The 17,835-nt window shown below is 33.6% G+C and overlaps 1 protein-coding gene across 1 annotated transcript; it reads right to left on the bottom strand.

Moving 5' to 3' along the window:
- Window positions 1-236: 236 nt before the first annotated feature.
- LOC134279323 (RNA-binding protein RO60-like) lies at window positions 237-4,063 on the bottom strand. The gene is made up of 2 exons (XM_062761693.1): window positions 3,796-4,063; window positions 237-1,863 (listed from the first exon to the last, which is right to left on the bottom strand). Exons 1-2 carry the CDS (start codon window positions 4,041-4,043, stop codon window positions 303-305), a joined length of 1,809 nt encoding a protein of 602 aa, XP_062617677.1. The 5' UTR covers window positions 4,044-4,063; the 3' UTR covers window positions 237-302.
- Window positions 4,064-17,835: the final 13,772 nt, after the last annotated feature.

Below are 17,835 nucleotides of genomic sequence, written 5' to 3'. Positions count from 1 at the left end.
GACATGGAACCAAGCTACACAGTATACCAGACTGATCGGAAGTACCTCACGGGGGTCCGCCGAATTCATTTTAAATTTACTTTTTTCAGCATTAAAATGTGAAAGATTTTTTTTTCAAAATAGTACTTAGTAATGCTAACTTTTTTGGCTTTCATATTTATTCATTGGCCATATTTGCAGACCTAACAGTTTTTAGATTTAAGCGTACTTCATTTTATAGCTTAATAACACACAAACTAAAATGAAATTGGTCTGAAGACTTGTAAATGGACACGATCCAGATAGTTTATAGACTTTCGGTGTCACTCATCTGCTCCAATAAAATCATTTATAACTCGTGGCACATGCAAGTCGAAACCATTGATGGTCAAGGTTCTGCAATCTTTGGGGTCTCCAATAGTGACTTTAGAGGACACCATATTACAGACTACAAGTTTAGGTTTGTTTTGTCTAGATGTTCCCACTGCGTCGCAATAAATTTTAAACGCATCTGATGGATGGACATTTTCTGATGAGGACCATTCAGAATTTGTTAGAACGATAAAAGCGTCGTAATGATATTTCCTGTTTTCCAGGGCGTACTTGAATGCTAGAGATCCATCAGTCGCTGAAGATTCTTGTAATATTTCGTAAATATCATCATGACATTGGGAAGAATCGACGGGCAAAGCCAAGCCACTCTTTGTAAATACAATAACCTCACAGCTTGGTTCGATTTGTTTCATTATTTTTATCATGGTCATCGCAGCATCTAAAGTCTGAAGTGATTGCATTCCTCTAACATAAATTGGTAACGTATCCTCCAGAGATCTTCCTACTTCCACTGACAACAAGATATTCTTCTTTGTGGGGGTATATCTACGACAAGCGACGATAAAGCCTTTCTCCAGAGCCTCGACAACTCCTTGTGAAACTGTCCAGGTGAGAGCTGTCCTGCTCTTTCTATTTATTGAAAGTGTTCTTTCTCTGCTTTTTCCAGTTTTGTATTGGTTGAGTGCAATCTGAAATGTGATTGGGTGTACATTCGCCTTGCTTATCAACTCCGTATCTTTAAGTTTGTCCAGGACCAAATTTTCCTCAAACGAGTCGTGTTCTTCAAAGCATCCTAACTTTGACATTTTCCCTAAATTACGGATCATAGCGGTCATTGGCATATGGCGGATAAGGGCCTTCCAAACTTCTTTATCATTCAAAAAGCGATTGGAAATGTGTTCTCTGGTTAATTTGTGCTTCAAAATTAGTTGACGAACTTGTCCTGCATTTTGTGATTTCCTTGCTTCTTCAACCCGATCGATAAAAGATTTCACCTTCGCCAACGCTGATGATCCATAATCTTCTTTCTTTTGTTCAGCAATGGTAAAAGCATCATCGTCAGCAAATTTTTTACCCTTTGTACCAAGCATAATAAGATACTTCAAAGCAGGGTTGTTTTTTTTAACATTCAAGCGAGGGTAATTTTTATTTACTTTGATATGGGCACGACGAAGGACACTTCTATGAGTCCAGCCGCTTCGTTTTCCATATTTGGTCAAATGAGAAGCCAGACGACACAGAGTGCGTTCTTCTGCTCCATGTCGTATGTACCAGTCGTTTATGGCTTGTCGATGTGCTCTCCCCCACCCAGAAGTTTTATCTATCTGGTTATTGATTTCCTGGCAATTCTTGATAAATCTAAATAAATGTGTTGGGATTCTGCAAACAGATGGAAGAGAATCGTAAGCTTCACGTTTCGTGTCTAGATCGGAAGACCTGCAGCATATGGCCAGAGCAAATATTGGGTATTCTTGCTTGTAAGCGAGATTTCTTTCACAAAATTGTTTGATTATTTTTACTGCCTGCTTGCCTGATCCCTTTTTGATTAATCTGTAAATAACAATAATAACAGAATCAATCATAGCAATTGTAACAAGAGGCCCACTGGCTTTATAGGTCACCTGAGTATCCAGTAACAACTTTCCAACAATTGAATTTGATTCGTGTTTTAAACCAGAGGCCATGAAATTCACAATTTTGAAAGAGGCACCATTGCTTATCATTATTATACACTAAGCATGCTTACTTTTGGTTACTTAATACCCAGTAGAAGACAAGAAGTAGATCAGAGTAAAGAAAATGCACTTTCACTTTATTAACAGTTGTGCGCAATATTAAATGTCTTACTTGGCCATCACAATCTCCACATATCAATGTACTTGAAAAGCGTGAAGAACCATAAAAATACGTCTTCAGAGACAGGCACACAATATTCATAATCGTGAAGACCTCATCTTGAAAGTAAAGGAATTATGGCGGTCCTTGCCTCAGCACTACATTCAGAACCTGTACGCTTCAATTCCAAGGCGAATTCGACAAGTTATTAAATCTAAGAGTCATGCAACTAAATACTAGAGATGAAAGGGTAAGTGATTAATATTTATATAGATTTTTTTTTTATTTTTGAATTTTGTGTTCACGTTACGTTACGTCAGCCATTTTATGACATACTTATGGCCAGGTACTGTAGATCAGAGAAACGAAGAGGAAATGCATTCCCACTTTGTTACCAGTTGTGTACCCCATCGCACAGGAACCACTGACCCTGGGGCCACATATTTCAAAATTCTGGAAATTTTATCATGAATTTTATTTCATCATACATAGTTCATGTTGTTGATTATTACCAAAGTGCAGATTTCAAATCATTATTTTCAGACTATGCACCCCCTCCAAATATCCCTGACCCAGGGGTCCAGAAATTAACCATTTTGGAAGAGGCAGCTTTCTTCCTCTTAAATATGTACTAAGATCATTGGCATGATTCCCAGGAGCAAAAGAAAATATTTTCAAAAAATTCATGCATCTTTATTATATACACATTAGATCCTCGCCCTAACATAAAAAGCACTCACCCAGGGGTCCTGAAATTCACAAATCTCAAAGAGGCATCTTTCTCGCCCTTTTGGAAGAGGCAGCTTTCTCCGTTATAAATATGTACTTAGATAATTGACATGAAACCCAGGAGCAAAACAAAATATTTTCAAAGAATTCATGTATCTTTATTATAATAGTATACACATTAGAGCCCTGTCTTAACACATAAAGCCTGAGCCTGAGTAAACTCGGTGACCTAAAAACTAATATTTTAAAAAAAACCAGAATCTCTCTCTCTCTCTCTCTCTCTCTCTCTCTCTCTGTCTTGATTTATAATTTTCAGAAAAGTACATCGTTGTACATTTGCTACCTTTTTATTGCTATTTATATCAACACTTCCACCTTCCTTACAATAGAAGATCACAAAAGACTCGTGTAGATCTGGCTTTTTAAAAATAGACTAAACATTGTAATACGTTTATCTCTTAGGCAATGAAAAATATGTCCAGCCAAACAGTTTAATAGAAACCACTAGAAGCAAAAAATCTGAGATGTACTTTGAAAAAAATTCTATGATGAAATGTAGTGAAATAAATTTATTGGTTATTCAAAGGATTAACATTATTTGCCTATATATAAATAAATTTAGTTTTCTACTACTGCTGACACCCCCCCCCCCCTCACCTTTTTTTTTAATATAAAATAAGTTTCACGGTTACAAGTAAACTTTTTACTGTTGTAAAAGAATGGAATTATTAAGAAATTCACCGTGTACATGTTAATATGTTTGTATGTTTGGCTTATATATATAGTTTGCCTTGTATGCTTGTGAAAGCCGATAAAAAACTACTACCCGTTATAAGATAATAAAAAAATCAAAAACTAGTACTACTTCATTTATATTAATAGTATTAAATATAAACACTTATGTTCAGCAACACTTACTCTGTGACACACTCTGCGTCTTGTAACTTTATCCTGTGATATTCAGCTGTATACAGTTTCCCTCTATGTCCAAATTGGAGAAAATGGACCAAGTCTGTTTCCAGTCCTGTTTGAAATACGAATTTCCCTGCTTTGTTAAGGACCTGCTCCTGGTGTGGGATGGCAGTGCCATGGTCGTGATATTCTCGCTGCTGTATTGGCATAACTTCACTCTCTTCAACCTCCATTTCTTCTTCCTTGTTCGCCATTTTGATAATAATAGATTGACCCGGCTTAGCTACTTTCGTTTTATGTGACTATAGCTTATTGAAGTCCTTAAGAGATATATATTAAATATATTTAGTCTGAGGGCCTTTGATGTTACGTTGCTGAGTTTAATTTGTAATAACGATCAAATGAATTCTCAGGTACAGACTGCATTGATGCACTTTAATTATGCATTTAGTTTCTGGACAGATGATCGAGCCGTATTTTGTGGTATACATATATCTTGAAAATAACAATGCAAGTTGAGTACTCATTTTTTATTTATATTCAGTGTAATTTTCCTTATGAAATCCATTAGAAATCCATGACGTTCAAATTTCTATAACACACGCGAAACCTTAATGTCACCGCGCGTTAGAATAGAATACACCGTACGTAGGCACTATATGCATTTTCAATACCAAAATGTGAAATGTTTTATTTCAATTTAATGGAAAACTATAACCCTAAAAAATTAACTTAAAAATCAACGTAATGTTCGTTACGAATTAATTTGTCACTTTTTTCCTCGCAATGTTTGTTAACGTTATTTAACTTTGCAACGTCATTGGACGTCAAAAACGGCTCTTACATCTATTGATCACAGCAGTTTTGAAGGGCGCTAAATTCACATTTAAGATTAACGAAATAAGCAATTATGAAGAAGGAAAATTAGAGAATGTAAATCTAAGTATTGAATTCATATTTATGGATGGTTATGGTCCTATATCAACACACCTGGCCGTGCCGACAAATTATCATACCGCACTAACGCGCGGTATCCAATTTGTCGGCAAGGCCAGGTTTGTTATAGGACCGAAGACAGTCAAAAATATGAATGGAATGCTTATATAAGTAAAATGAATAAACTTTTATAACCAAATAGATTTTCATTTTTTTTTAAAGGGTCAAAATAACTGGATTTAATGAAACAAACCACTGTATTTTACACAGTAATTTAATAGAGATGGTTGCAGAAAGGTGGAATTTTGAGCATTAGAAACGTATGAAAATAACGAACAGTATTCAAGATCAAGAATCCATAAAACAAAAAAAAATTGAAACAGAGCAAACACGGACCTCCGAAACATCTGCATGAGGTGGGATCAGGTACCGTGGAGGAGTGAGCATCCCCTGTCGACCGATCGCAATCCTGTGTACTCCTTGCAGGCGCGTAGCCAGCATTGAAATGAAGTGTACGCAGGAAATGGTCGGGGGTCTGGGGGCCGCCCTGAGGCCCCCAGTGGGTCCAGGGCGAAGCCCTGGTGGGGGGGCCAGGGGGCGAAGCCCCCGGAAGCTCCTGGATTTTACGAAATTTTTCAGTCATTTTCCTTTTAAAGAAATCACGCTACATCTCTTTTCTCAAGCAAACACTTAGCTAAGTTATACTTCCATGGATACTTCAGGAAGAGAAGGATAATTTGATCAAATTAATTTACGAATATATTGGTATTGGAAAAAAAGTTTCCAAGTGTGACAAGATAAAACAGAGAAGTAATTTAATATGTTATCATTGGAGTAAAAGTATTTCAAAAAATTAACGAGGGTGTGGGTCTTTTGAAAACCTTTATATTCTGATAGCTTAAACAATGTGAGAGTACTTAAATTCTATAAATTGGTAACATCAGTAAAAGAAGATATTCAAATGATCTATATTTTTTACTTTGTTCAGTAATTTGAATTTTGCCATCTTTTTTTTTAAATTTTTTTTTTTTGTTTATCGATATTAATTCATTACTTCAACGGAAATTCTTGTATAGTCGTCCGAGACCCTTGTAACTTTTTCTTTAGATCAATGTCACTTAGATCGCTTTCCTTCATCAAATACATGTATTTGTCCGAATAATCAGGATTACGCAGATTAACAGTTGAAAATGTTGGTTCAACAATATTTTCTTACTCAAGAAGTGTGGAATTCATTCCATAAAAGACTGGATTTTAACGATATTCTGAACAAAAAAAAATTGAATAGAAACAGTAAGACGTAAAATAATTTGCAAGACAAATACTGCCCCTTTTTCTCCGAATAAATATCTCTCTTTTTTAAAATCTTTTTTCTGTCTTTTCTTTTCTTTTTCTTTCTTTCTTTCTTTCTTTTTTTTTTTTTTTTTTGAAAATGATGTGTACGCACTTGCGTACTTGCGTATAGGCAGCTACGCGCCTGCCTTGTCTAGGTGGAATGTTATATCGTTAAAATAATAAATGTCCTACAGACCCGGTAAGGGCTTGTCCTGAGACATAGATTATACTAACTACTTGTCATGGTCGGGAACTGAAGAAAAAATCCTTCGTCAATTCGGTGTATAAAGAACGGATCAACAAATAGTATGAGAAACGTCGGTCAGCATTTGACTCAATGATAACTAAAACTATTTACAACCAAAAAAGGTAAAAATATATGTATTTACTAATCAATGCATCCAAATCTTTTTTGTATCATATGTCTTTAATCACATATGATTAATAATAATCAAAAAATTTAATTAATTAATTGGATTACATTAACAAATTCGGAATCCTTTGGCAAAAGTGAGACGGAGATCAAAAGTGAGCTCATCTAAGTTTTATGACCCCCATGACAGGTCTCCAAAAAAACATATAGCATAAATTAGAAACTTGAACATCTTTTTTTAGGCGGAAGCCGCCTTTTACTTTTGCATGCTTTGTTGACCTTTCGACCTCTCAAGATGTTTGCCCCGCTTCATGGTACTCCAAACGGATGTATCTTAAACTAAGGGCATACGAAGCCGCCTTTTACTTTTGCATGCTTTGTTGACCTTTCGACCTCTCAAGATGTTTGCCCCGCTTCATGGTACTCCAAACGGATGTATCTTAAACTAAGGGCATACAACCCGCTTAATCATATTCGACCCCTTCCCAATCTTTATCGTTATTATCATATCAAAAAGCGTGTGTTATGGCAAATTTATTTTAACTATTCATTTTGATTTATGTAAAAAAGTCCAATAAAAATAATAGCCTAATAATAGAACGAATAGTTACTTTGTTACTGCTGATACGTTTCACGTTTGAGAGAAGAACGAACGACAACTCTGTATGTCTAAAACAAAAACAAATCGGGTTCCACATTTGATTAGCACGGGGTACTGAAGCGATCTTTAGAAATACTACGAGGGACAAAATAGTTCAAGTAGGTAATTATGTTTAGAATTAATGACAGGAACATAGCTACTGAGGAACTTATCTTTTCCATAATCTTGTATAAAATAGAAGAAAAGAGGTATGCAACTCTTTTTATCAATTGTGTACTACATTCGCGTACAATAATCTAACATATAGACGATTCAGCGTGAAATTATTGTCAACAAACCCACGTGGAGCACAAATGATTTACAATGATTGACTGGAAGTGACAGGCCTTCTCTTCAAAATAAACAAGGTAACTCACGCTGTGTGATTAGCCTATCCTTTATTGTCACCCTTATCTTTGATTGTTTTAACCTGAAAATGTCGTCTCCCTATGCAGGCATGCTTTAGACATGTTAGATATCGTAATATGATAGCTGTTATGGTCGGGTCTTATCGAACGAACTGGTACTCTAATTACCATGATTACATGCCAGGGAGAAATTATTTGAGGAATTATCATGCCGAGTTTGTGTATACATTTATATATCCTTTCTATTTAATGTTAATACATGTATGTTGAAGGATGGGCCAAAACTGTAAAATCTGGACAGAAATTAAAACGCAAGCATAAGAACTACACTGTATTGTGTTTTGTATAGATGTGTCCTTGCTGCGGAGGCAGCTAACAGAAAGGGGATATAATTAAGATTGCATTGTGGAATTGCCCTGTGCCACCTCTAAATGGCAGAAGAAAACTCAACTCAGCACAACCAGAAACACTTTTCTGAAGGTGAGTACATCAATTTTATTATATTTCTAGATAAGTGGAAAAAAATTTCATAACTAATGATACATATTTTTATAGCATAACAAATCTTCTTGTCTTGATGGCAAAACTGAACCGAATACTATTTTTGAAAGTATATTTTGACTTTTCTAATTTTTTGTTGACTTATTTTCTTTTCATTTTTTCTAAATACATGCAAATACATGATTACTTATAATATAGGCTTTTGAAAGAGAAAACAAATACAAAAAAAATATTAGAGAAGTCAAATCGGTCAATATTTATCATGTTTAATAATCGCTTACTCGATATCTGACTTTTTCATTACATGTACAGATAATTATGAATTCCATTGGAAATAATTTTTGGTACTAAAATTAGTTATCAAATAAAACACAAATGCACAATACACCCAAAATTACAAAAGGTTGTTTTAATTGGATCTATTTGAAAAACTGCTGTGTACACATGTAGGTTATACATGTGTATAACTAGCGAAAGAGAGGGGACAGATGTTGTCGGTCAGGATCATATTTCATTTGTTGGTTGTTTCCAGTATATTTACACTAAACTTACTACACAAGTTCACTTTCCGCAGTTTTGAATCTTTTGTTATATCTATATACCCACTTCACTCTGGAAGTGGGTATATAAGTGGCATTAATTTCTTTGCATGTCAGATTTCACTGAATGAATGAATGTAGATCAAGGCGATAACGGGTGTTTTACAGCTAGGTGTAGATGAAGACATAATTACCATTTGCATGTTTTAGTTATAATTGATAAGTTTCTGATAAAAATGTGTACCTTGAAAAAAGAAATAATATACATCCGAGTAAACGAGTAACTTTTTTTAGTATTCGATACTTTGACCTTGGATCGAGTACCCGGTAAAGTTCACTTCCCTAGAAAATATATTAAAATAACCGGTATATCATAAAAGGTTATTTGAAGTCCTTGATTTCATTTATTGAAAGTCAGATACATAATGTGAAATAATTTTTGTTAAATAAACATTGTGAGATATTCTTAATTTTTTTCAATTATACACTTTGTAGAAAATTCTGCCAAGAGACAGTTGTGAAGGGAATCATGTAGATAATCTCCAGAAAAAGAAATTACCACTGATATTGGGATGTTTGTACCAATATTTTAATACAATCATCAAAGACAAATTTACCACAGGAATAAAAGTAAAACTGTCTGGCATTCAAGGGCCTGCCATGGTAGAAGCTTTCCTGAAAAAATATTCCATTTATTGTGGACATCATGACACAGGGTTCACCTGTCACCAGCATTAAAGACTTGTGTGATTTGTTCTACCTGGGCCATACATGTATTGAATGAAAACAATTCATAGAACCACAAGCACATTGTAAATCTTTGTAAGGTCTTCTGTGTATGTTGTATTCCTTATATAATTTGCTGTTTTATAACAAGACTTTTATTCATTGGTACTAAAACTTAATATATGTACACATACAAAACGCAAAAGCAGTTGTGATATTTATTGTTTTTTATTACTCATTAGTTCTCATTTTTGTGTGAAATTTTATAATTTTCCATTTCTTGTTCCCCAAAACCATATCTTACAAATTTCATGTATTGCAACTTGCATTTCAATTTTAACTTGTTATACTTGACAAAAACAAGAGGTACTGTGAGCAATGAACTGACTAAATGATACCCCCGCCTCCCATATGATTATAATGGAAAAGTCCATGTTTTGCTGTGGCCGGGAAACCCAAAATATGTGACATATAAAAAAATAAAAGAGGAGGTGCACAATGGCAATATGTAATAAAGATTCTGTGAAGGTTTCATTAAATTTCACTCAGTGGTATAACACCCATTCTCAATATAAGGGCACAAATGCCTCTCTTGATTTTTTAAAAAAATGAAGTTCAAGAAAACAATTTTTCTCTCAATTACCTTTGAAAGAAAGTATCTGAAGATTTTGTTTCCAGATTTTTTTTCATCAAATTATAATACATGGAATAATGACAAGACGATAAAGCAGAGGGTGATTTTATTCAGAAATGTAGCTTGAAATGTACGTTACTCTTTCTTCAATGTCCAAAAAGTAGGGATGTCAAAATAAATATTTTCCTTAGTCGAACATTCGATTGCATTATTCGAACGATAGTCGACTATTCGGAACATTTTTATACGCCCGTCTTAAGACGGGACGTATTATGTTATAGGCTTCGTGTCCGTCCGTCTGTCCGTCTGTCTGTTAGCTTTTTCGTTTCCGGCTCATAACTTTAATACTACTAGGCCTAGGATTATCAAACTTTGTCATCTGATGCATCTTGGGTAGAAGGTGTGTCGCGCACAAAAAGTAGGTCGTTCTGACCTTTAATTAAGAAGTTATAGCCAAATATGGAAAATTCCTTTCCGGCCCATAACTAGAAAACCATAATACCTACAATCATCAAACTTGGCCAGTTTATGCATCTTAGGTAGAAGGTGTGTCGCGACCTATTTCAAGGTCACTGTGACCTTTAATTTAAGTGAATTTTTTAAAAAAAAATGTGTCTTTTTACTATTCATTTACACATCCCAAATTATGTAAAAGTATTGCACTGTTCTTATTAAAAAAGTGTTAAATCAAGAAAATACTTATTTTTTTTTAAGCATATACTTGACAGCAATCTAAAACAAATATAATGCATGTAAGAGAAATCCCATGTCTCCCATGAGTGTAATTATCAGGCACTGGTCAAGAAGAATTTTGATAACAGAAAATTGCATGTCAAATTAGAGAGAAATTAATGGGTTTTGAGTGCAGCAGTTAACTGACAGAGCATTGGCGTTATCTATATCCCTTGAGAATTGGGCAAATGGGTAAGCCTGTTTGATTAAAAATAGCTCTTGTTGACTAGCTTAAGTTTTGAAATGAATTTGATGAAAAGTAATTAAAACTAATTTGATATTGCATAGTAGACTAATCTGATATTTTGTAATATTACATGTATTAATTTAAAAGCTAATTTTATGGCGTGGGGTTGAATCAGCATGTCCATATGAATTACATACTAAAACCTGTCGGACATTAAATCTCAACCCAAAAAAATCTGATAGTATTTTATATGTTTTTGAAAAAAAATTATAGTAGATAGTGCAGACCCATGCATCTCTTGGTAGTAATGAGAAGACAAGCATCCAGTTAAAGATTAATTAATGAGTTCATTGTAGGAAGGCTTGCTGTCTCAGTCGCTCTGATTAGTGATTAAGCAGCCCTTTGGGGATTATACAGAAGAACTGCTGGTCAGTTTATAACATATGTCATTTGATGGCCAGCCTTTTTTTCAAAATTAATTTGGTATAGATTAAGTTGTTAAGACTAATTTGATGATGGGCATTTGACATGGTCTAACACAACTAGCACAGAAATATATCAGTGATGTAATATTTATTATAATTGATGCCTAGATCACAGGGGATGGATAAATATTTTAAGAAATGGAAAAATCTTAGAATCAAGGTTGATATGATTTTCTTGCATCTAAACTGTTCAAGAAAATTGTGATTTTTTGACGGGCGTATCATGCTGTGGCGCGGCACTTTATTTTCCTAATAAAATCTTGATTTCCGTTTTACTTTCGTTTGCATAAACTATGCAAGAGTTATCCTTCTTTGGTGTATGCATTACGTATGCTTTTGACAGATATTAACAGGCACTTGACTTGTAGCTATTATGTTTACATGAAATTATATTTATTTAGTTTTAATATGCATCAAAAACTACCAGCAAGTATTTTTTAAACTCATATAAATAAAATAAGATAAACACAGCATCAGGTGCCCGTGTGACATTGTTAATACCGCGATTACCGTAACTTTAAAACAGTTAAATGCCCTAGCTTACAACACTACAATGCATGCGTGTTTTTATAAAAGTAATTATCAAATTATCAAAACGTGTCTCGGCTGTCGTGTGAGAACCTTTGAACATTACTAAAATAACAATATTATGCCGGGATACATGGTATGTAATGACTAAATTACTGTGTTTTCATAATCATTATAATTTTAGAAACAAAACCCAGCACAGTGATTCATAATTTATCAGAAAAAAAATTGTTATTGACAATTATCAGATTATAGAAGAGCATTTAATATGCATTTATACATTGATAATGGAAAGTCAACAGTTTTTGTTCAGGAAAATAATTTTGTCGACAACTTTTTCATAAATTTGTAATCAAGAGTTATCGCTCTTTTTTATCGTATTTTATTTAATCGATAGTCGGTCGCATTATTCGATAGTCGGTCCTTTCGACTGACAGTCGAATAGTCGACTATTCGTTGGCAAAAAGATATGTAAAAAAAATGTAGTCATTAAAATCACAATTGGGATAGCTCATCTTAACACCAGCACATCCTACCAACTCTGTCAGCAACATATTTTCTCGGCATACGAACGTGCGTTTGATTTTTCCTTTCAAAAGACAATGGTTACTTTTTAATCCAGATGTATAAAAACATTTTTTTAATATATGCTTTAAATTCTTCTCTCTGTTTTGTTTAGAGCGATCAGTTTGGAATCTTGTCATTTTTTATAGATACTGGAACCTAACATGTACATGTAGAAAAATTCTATTTTGTAGTTACTATCTTTTTTAACATATATCCATGCCGATTTAGACAACTACGTAAATGTAACGTACATTTCAAGATATATTTCTGTTTAATAAAAAGCTTAAAATTCATCTAAAAATTCATTGTTTCGATTCAGTTTATTAAAAAAAAGATTCTCTATGTAATCACATTGTGTTATATGTCGCAAACACCACTATAAAGATACGATTGCCTCAGAATATGAGTAGGTAACGTACATTTCAAGCTTGTAATAATATGTAAATTAGTAATAAGAAAATTTTGAAAAAAAAGCAATTATTGACATAAAATTCATTTCAATGAAGCGTTTTAAGGCAGTAATATAAGAAATCATAATGTAACAAACGAGGTTATTTGTCATTAACTACATGAATGTCACGTCACTTCGGTAACGTTCATTTCACATATTATTGGAGAGTCCCCTCCACCTCAGTTCATTACCATTCTTTTGTGCTGTTTCGCTGAAATTGACACCGGTCGTAGCCTAGTTACTTCCACCTGTGTGCAAGGGTACAGACAAAAAAATTTAAGAGTCAGACGTATTTTGCTATGATCTAACATATGCTCGTGTTTGGCCATTGAAACTGAACATAAATCTATTCCGAATATATCCATCGACAGTATGTTAACAATTTCATTTAGTATGTTGCAACATCGTTTTTCAAAACACAAACATGCGTGCTTTTCAGCAGATCTGGAAAAATATAACCCAAAATGCAATGATTCAAACAAAACTGAGTATTGTGTGCCTTTCAGTATTTGAAATGTACGTGACCGTCTTGTGTTCTGGGTTTAGGCCTATTTGTTTCTGTTTTTCAATTTTTTGTTTCTTTTTTTTTACCAATTATAAGCCTATGCATACCTTGTTTAAATTATCAACAACAATTAAATTATAATATTGACGAAAAGTCGCATATTAAAAGTAAACAAACAGCAATAAGGTTGCCAAAGATGAATTTAAGACATTTAGAAATAAATTTTCTAGCATGTGGTAACAGTCTAAAACATTTACGAGGATTGGGGTGCATTTAGATGGATTTATGTGGCCAGTTGTCAAATGGATTGTAACGATAATTTTGTTTCGCTCGTGTAAACGCAATTCATTGACTAAATTAAAAAAAAATGACAGTTAGAAATACGTGAAATGTACGTTACCATACGTAACGCACATTTCAAATATAAAAATCAATTCTCTTCCACAAGCATACGTTAGACACGCAATATATTGATACTATTTGAACTTGCATATCATAAGAAATGCATCATACAGGTTTCGTATTCAGAAATATATACCAGGTATCAAAATTATTTTACATATAATTGACTTAAATATATTTTTTTCCTCAGCAGAAACGTTTCTTTTCATTAATTTTGGGATTTAGTCGACCTCCAACCTTTGAAACTTTCCTTTGTGTACACATTCGACTGTGTGAAAGTATGAGAATACATGAAAATTCGTGCAAGATTCACTTATTCGAATTTCATGGTAACGTACATTTCAGTAACGTACATTTCAAATGATCACATTTCATGTAAAAAATAATTTTCAATTGTGTTAATCAAATCGTCTTTGCCAGTTTACAGGGTACAAGGGGTTGCTTATTCAGAGTCGTCTCATATTTTCTTCTTAATATATATTCTTAATGGAAAAAATATAGGTAACGTACATTTCTTTCTTATCTCTACGATTGAAAATGTCTTTCATTCCGTAAACATATTTAAAAAAGTTGCTCAAATTGTTCAATTTCATATTACATTATCTAAGTAGGAGTAATTAATCTATTGAAATCTCAAATTAAGCCCATCAATAAGTAAAGGAGAACAAAACTATCAGGTGTATAATCTTTGTGTTTGCTTTTAATGTGGTTGAAATAAAATTAAGCGACAGGGACATTGCACAATAAAAATTATTTATTATCACAAAGAAAATGTATTTATTGTTATGAAAAGAAATATATATGATACAAGGTTTAACTTACCAGAAAATTTTTAATTAAGATTCAAAACTATATATTACACAGAGGGGATTCAGAATAGTATTTGCCTCGGCGACAGTAACGTACATTTCAAATAGGCTACTATATTTGAATTTGGAACTCCTTAAATACCCTTTCAGATCGATAATTATTTGAATTCTTATTCATTGTTATATGACTATTTATAATGTTGATTTAGAAATTTCATCAGTGGTATTTCTTTTAAATGAAAATGAGGCGACATTATTTGAGCCCTTATATTGAGAATGGGTGATAAGAGGAATTGCGGATAAGATATGAGTACCCCAAAGGGTAACAGATGGACGAACGGACAGCTAGACGTACGTACGGACAGACATACCGATTACAATATACCCTCCCACTTTTCAAGCGGGGGTATAATAAATGTTAAAATGTTCATATTGCTATCGACATGACTTTTTCTCATGTATCCACATCAAAACCGAGACATATTGTTTATTCTTGTTCCTTGGTTTCAATACTACAATCCATCAAAATATTTATCACCCCCCCCCCCCCCCTTTAGAAAAGATTATGCTTCAAATATGTGTCATTAAAGTTTTGCACATGAGAACTTGCAAACATGCTTCCGCCTATCAGTACTCTCAGTACTTTGATTAATATATCAACTTAGTACTTCTTTGTAAGATTAGAATGTTTAAACAAAATACCTATGCTAAAGTAAGTAAATTTAAGATTGAATTCTCCTCGTACTACTTGTGTTAAAAAAATAAATGAAATTCTCACAGAATCATGAAGACAATATCAGGAAGTTGTGGTATCGTTTTATATTAGAGGCAAAGTCAGGTCAATCAAAGCCATTATCTTTTTATCTGGACATTAAAAATAAAAATTTACTATTGCCAATCATGCTATGCCTACTTCTATTTCAAAAGATTATATGTTTTTCTTTTTGCATTAGTCGCCCACGTGACACAGTGGTTAGAGCCTCTGCTCTAGAGTGGCGAAGTAAGGAGTCAATCCTTACGTCGCGGGTTCGAATCCTACCTTGGGACGTGGAGACCGCTCCTTCGGATGAGACCGTATAAACCGAGAGTCCCGTGTCGTTGTCACTCACTCCAAATGAGTGAACAATTGTAGAGAGGGACGCCAAACAACATACAATCAATCAAACTTTTTGCATTAAAAGCTGTTACCATATAGGGTTTATAACATGATATTACCAAATTTACATAAATTATTTAACTCTTCACAACTTACTGATCTGTGACGCAACATGCACTTAATGTCCACCTCAAAGAACTATGATGTTACCATTTCCCCGCAAGCACTTTATAGTTTGGTACAAGTTTCTCTAAAGTTTAGCGTAACTAATATTATGACGTAATATTTTAACTAGAAAATAATTTTTCTGTTGAATTAGATTTCAGCAAGTATAAAATAGAAGGAATTTGGCAATTAAAGATTAAATGAACTTTTTAAAGTGCGTGAAAATGCGTGATTGCGGGGAAACGGTATATGCATGATTTTGCGATAGAAATAGGAAATGGTATATGTGTTTAAATGCGTGACTGCGGGGAAGGGGGTTATAGTCTTGATATTTGCTAATCGGAATTTTTTCTCCCTTTTTTAAGATTTTTTTTTAGGATACAAAGTATACATGAATGACATGTCCATGTATTACTTAATTTTATATGCTTCCTATATTTACCTTTTTCTTATTTTCGCATATAATAAAGTAGTTATAAAGAAGAAGGATATGGAGGTAACGAACAGTATTCAATCCCAAAGTCCAAAGAATAATACAAAACAAGAGCAGAGAAAACACGGACCCCCGAAACATCAGAGGTGGGATAAGGTGCCATGGAGGAGTGAAATTCCCCTGCTGACCGGTAACACCCGCCGTTTGCTCCCTGTCATGATCGCAAAATAACGGAAAAATCCGTCGTCAATTCAGTGTATAAATAATGGACTAACAATTAGTATGAAAAACGTCAGTCAGCATTTGTCTCAATGATAAATTGTATTTGCTGACAAGATCATTGTATCGACCATAGAATTTACGAAATTATGACTTTAAACGAGACAGTTGATATTCTTGTTTCATCAACTTGCTTGTCAATAATTTACCTTGTTTAAGAAATTGTTCATACGTAGAGAATGATCTTGCGTATCGAATCAACTGAGATATATACACTCCGTATGCAGGTGATGAAGGTATATTGCTGCATAACTAAGGGAAGCTGACGATGGCAAAGTTAAAGTCATTACGTTTATCATAAAGCTTGATTGTTAGATTACCATTAACGTCTTTTTCAAGTAAAATATCCAAGTATGAAACAGATGTGTCCAACTCTGTGTTATCATTTATCTAAAGCTCACCAGGATATATCGTATCGACGTAAGGATGGAATTGGTCATTTATATTGACAAAACGTCGTCGATACATCTAAATGTGGAGTTCTTTTCACGCATATGATTTTGAACAAATTCTGCTTCATATGTATTTAAAAATAGGTCTGCTAGTAACGGTACCCATGTGAATTCCAATAGAATGTTGGAATACCTGGTCTCCAAAAACCAGATATTGTCAATCAGAAACTCAAGCATCTCTTTGATGTCAACTTCAGTGTACGTGTGTGTGCAATCAGAATGTGTTTTAACAAAATAATTCTGCAAATGACCAATGACAGATAAGTAAAAATTTTCGAGTTCCATTTTTTATTGAAAAGCAGCTGTTAATGATATCAAAAAGCCTGGGCTTTAATTTATCGTGGGGAATGGTTGTGTATAAAGTTGAAAAGTCGTAGGTTTTGAAGCTGTTGATTTTTGTAAATTCTTGTGATTTCAAATTGTCCAAAAGTTCTTTAGAATTTTTGAGTATCCACATCTGATTCTTACTACTGCTTGAATATACTGTTGCACAGTACTCTTGAAATTTTTCCTTCACCACTGTCAATATCTTAGTGCAAAGTAACTAAAGAGGCTTTGTTGATCATTTACTTGAACCCGCAATGTATCTTTGTTTGTAAGGATTTCTATGAAGTTTCGGAATCCAATAATATTTAAGGTAGTTCAAATTCATTTTGGCTCTGTGGAATATTCAAAATATTTAAAACTGACATGTGATTTTAAAGAATTTTTTCCTTAGAAAGGGAAGTATGAGTATGAGTAGGATTAAATCCAAGTTGTTCTAAAATACTACTTTAAATAATGAGCCTTACAATCCAAAACAATGCTGTTACCTGCTTTGTCGGCAGGGATCAGTACGTATTGAAAAAATAATCTATCTAATTCTTTTTTCACTTCTGAATTATTGAACACAGAAGGATAGAT

The sequence above is a fragment of the Saccostrea cucullata genome, unplaced genomic scaffold (genome assembly GCF_032062105.1).
Source record: "Saccostrea cucullata isolate Sc308-1 unplaced genomic scaffold, CSIRO_AGI_Scuc_v1 ctg439, whole genome shotgun sequence".
NCBI classification, from domain to species: domain Eukaryota; kingdom Metazoa; phylum Mollusca; class Bivalvia; order Ostreida; family Ostreidae; genus Saccostrea; species Saccostrea cuccullata.
Note: the sequence above shows the minus strand (reverse complement) of the source record. Positions and strands in the feature narration are given on the sequence as shown.

Excerpts from the sequence above, each read along its gene's own strand:
- LOC134279323 (XM_062761693.1), bottom strand. The coding sequence starts at position 4,043 with ATGGCGAACAAGGAAGAAGAAATGGAGGTTGAAGAGAGTGAAGTTATG. Across the intron at positions 1,864-3,795 it reads GACGCAGAGTGTGTCACAGA|ATTAATCAAAAAGGGATCAG; the intron begins GTAAGTGTTGCT and ends TGTTATTTACAG.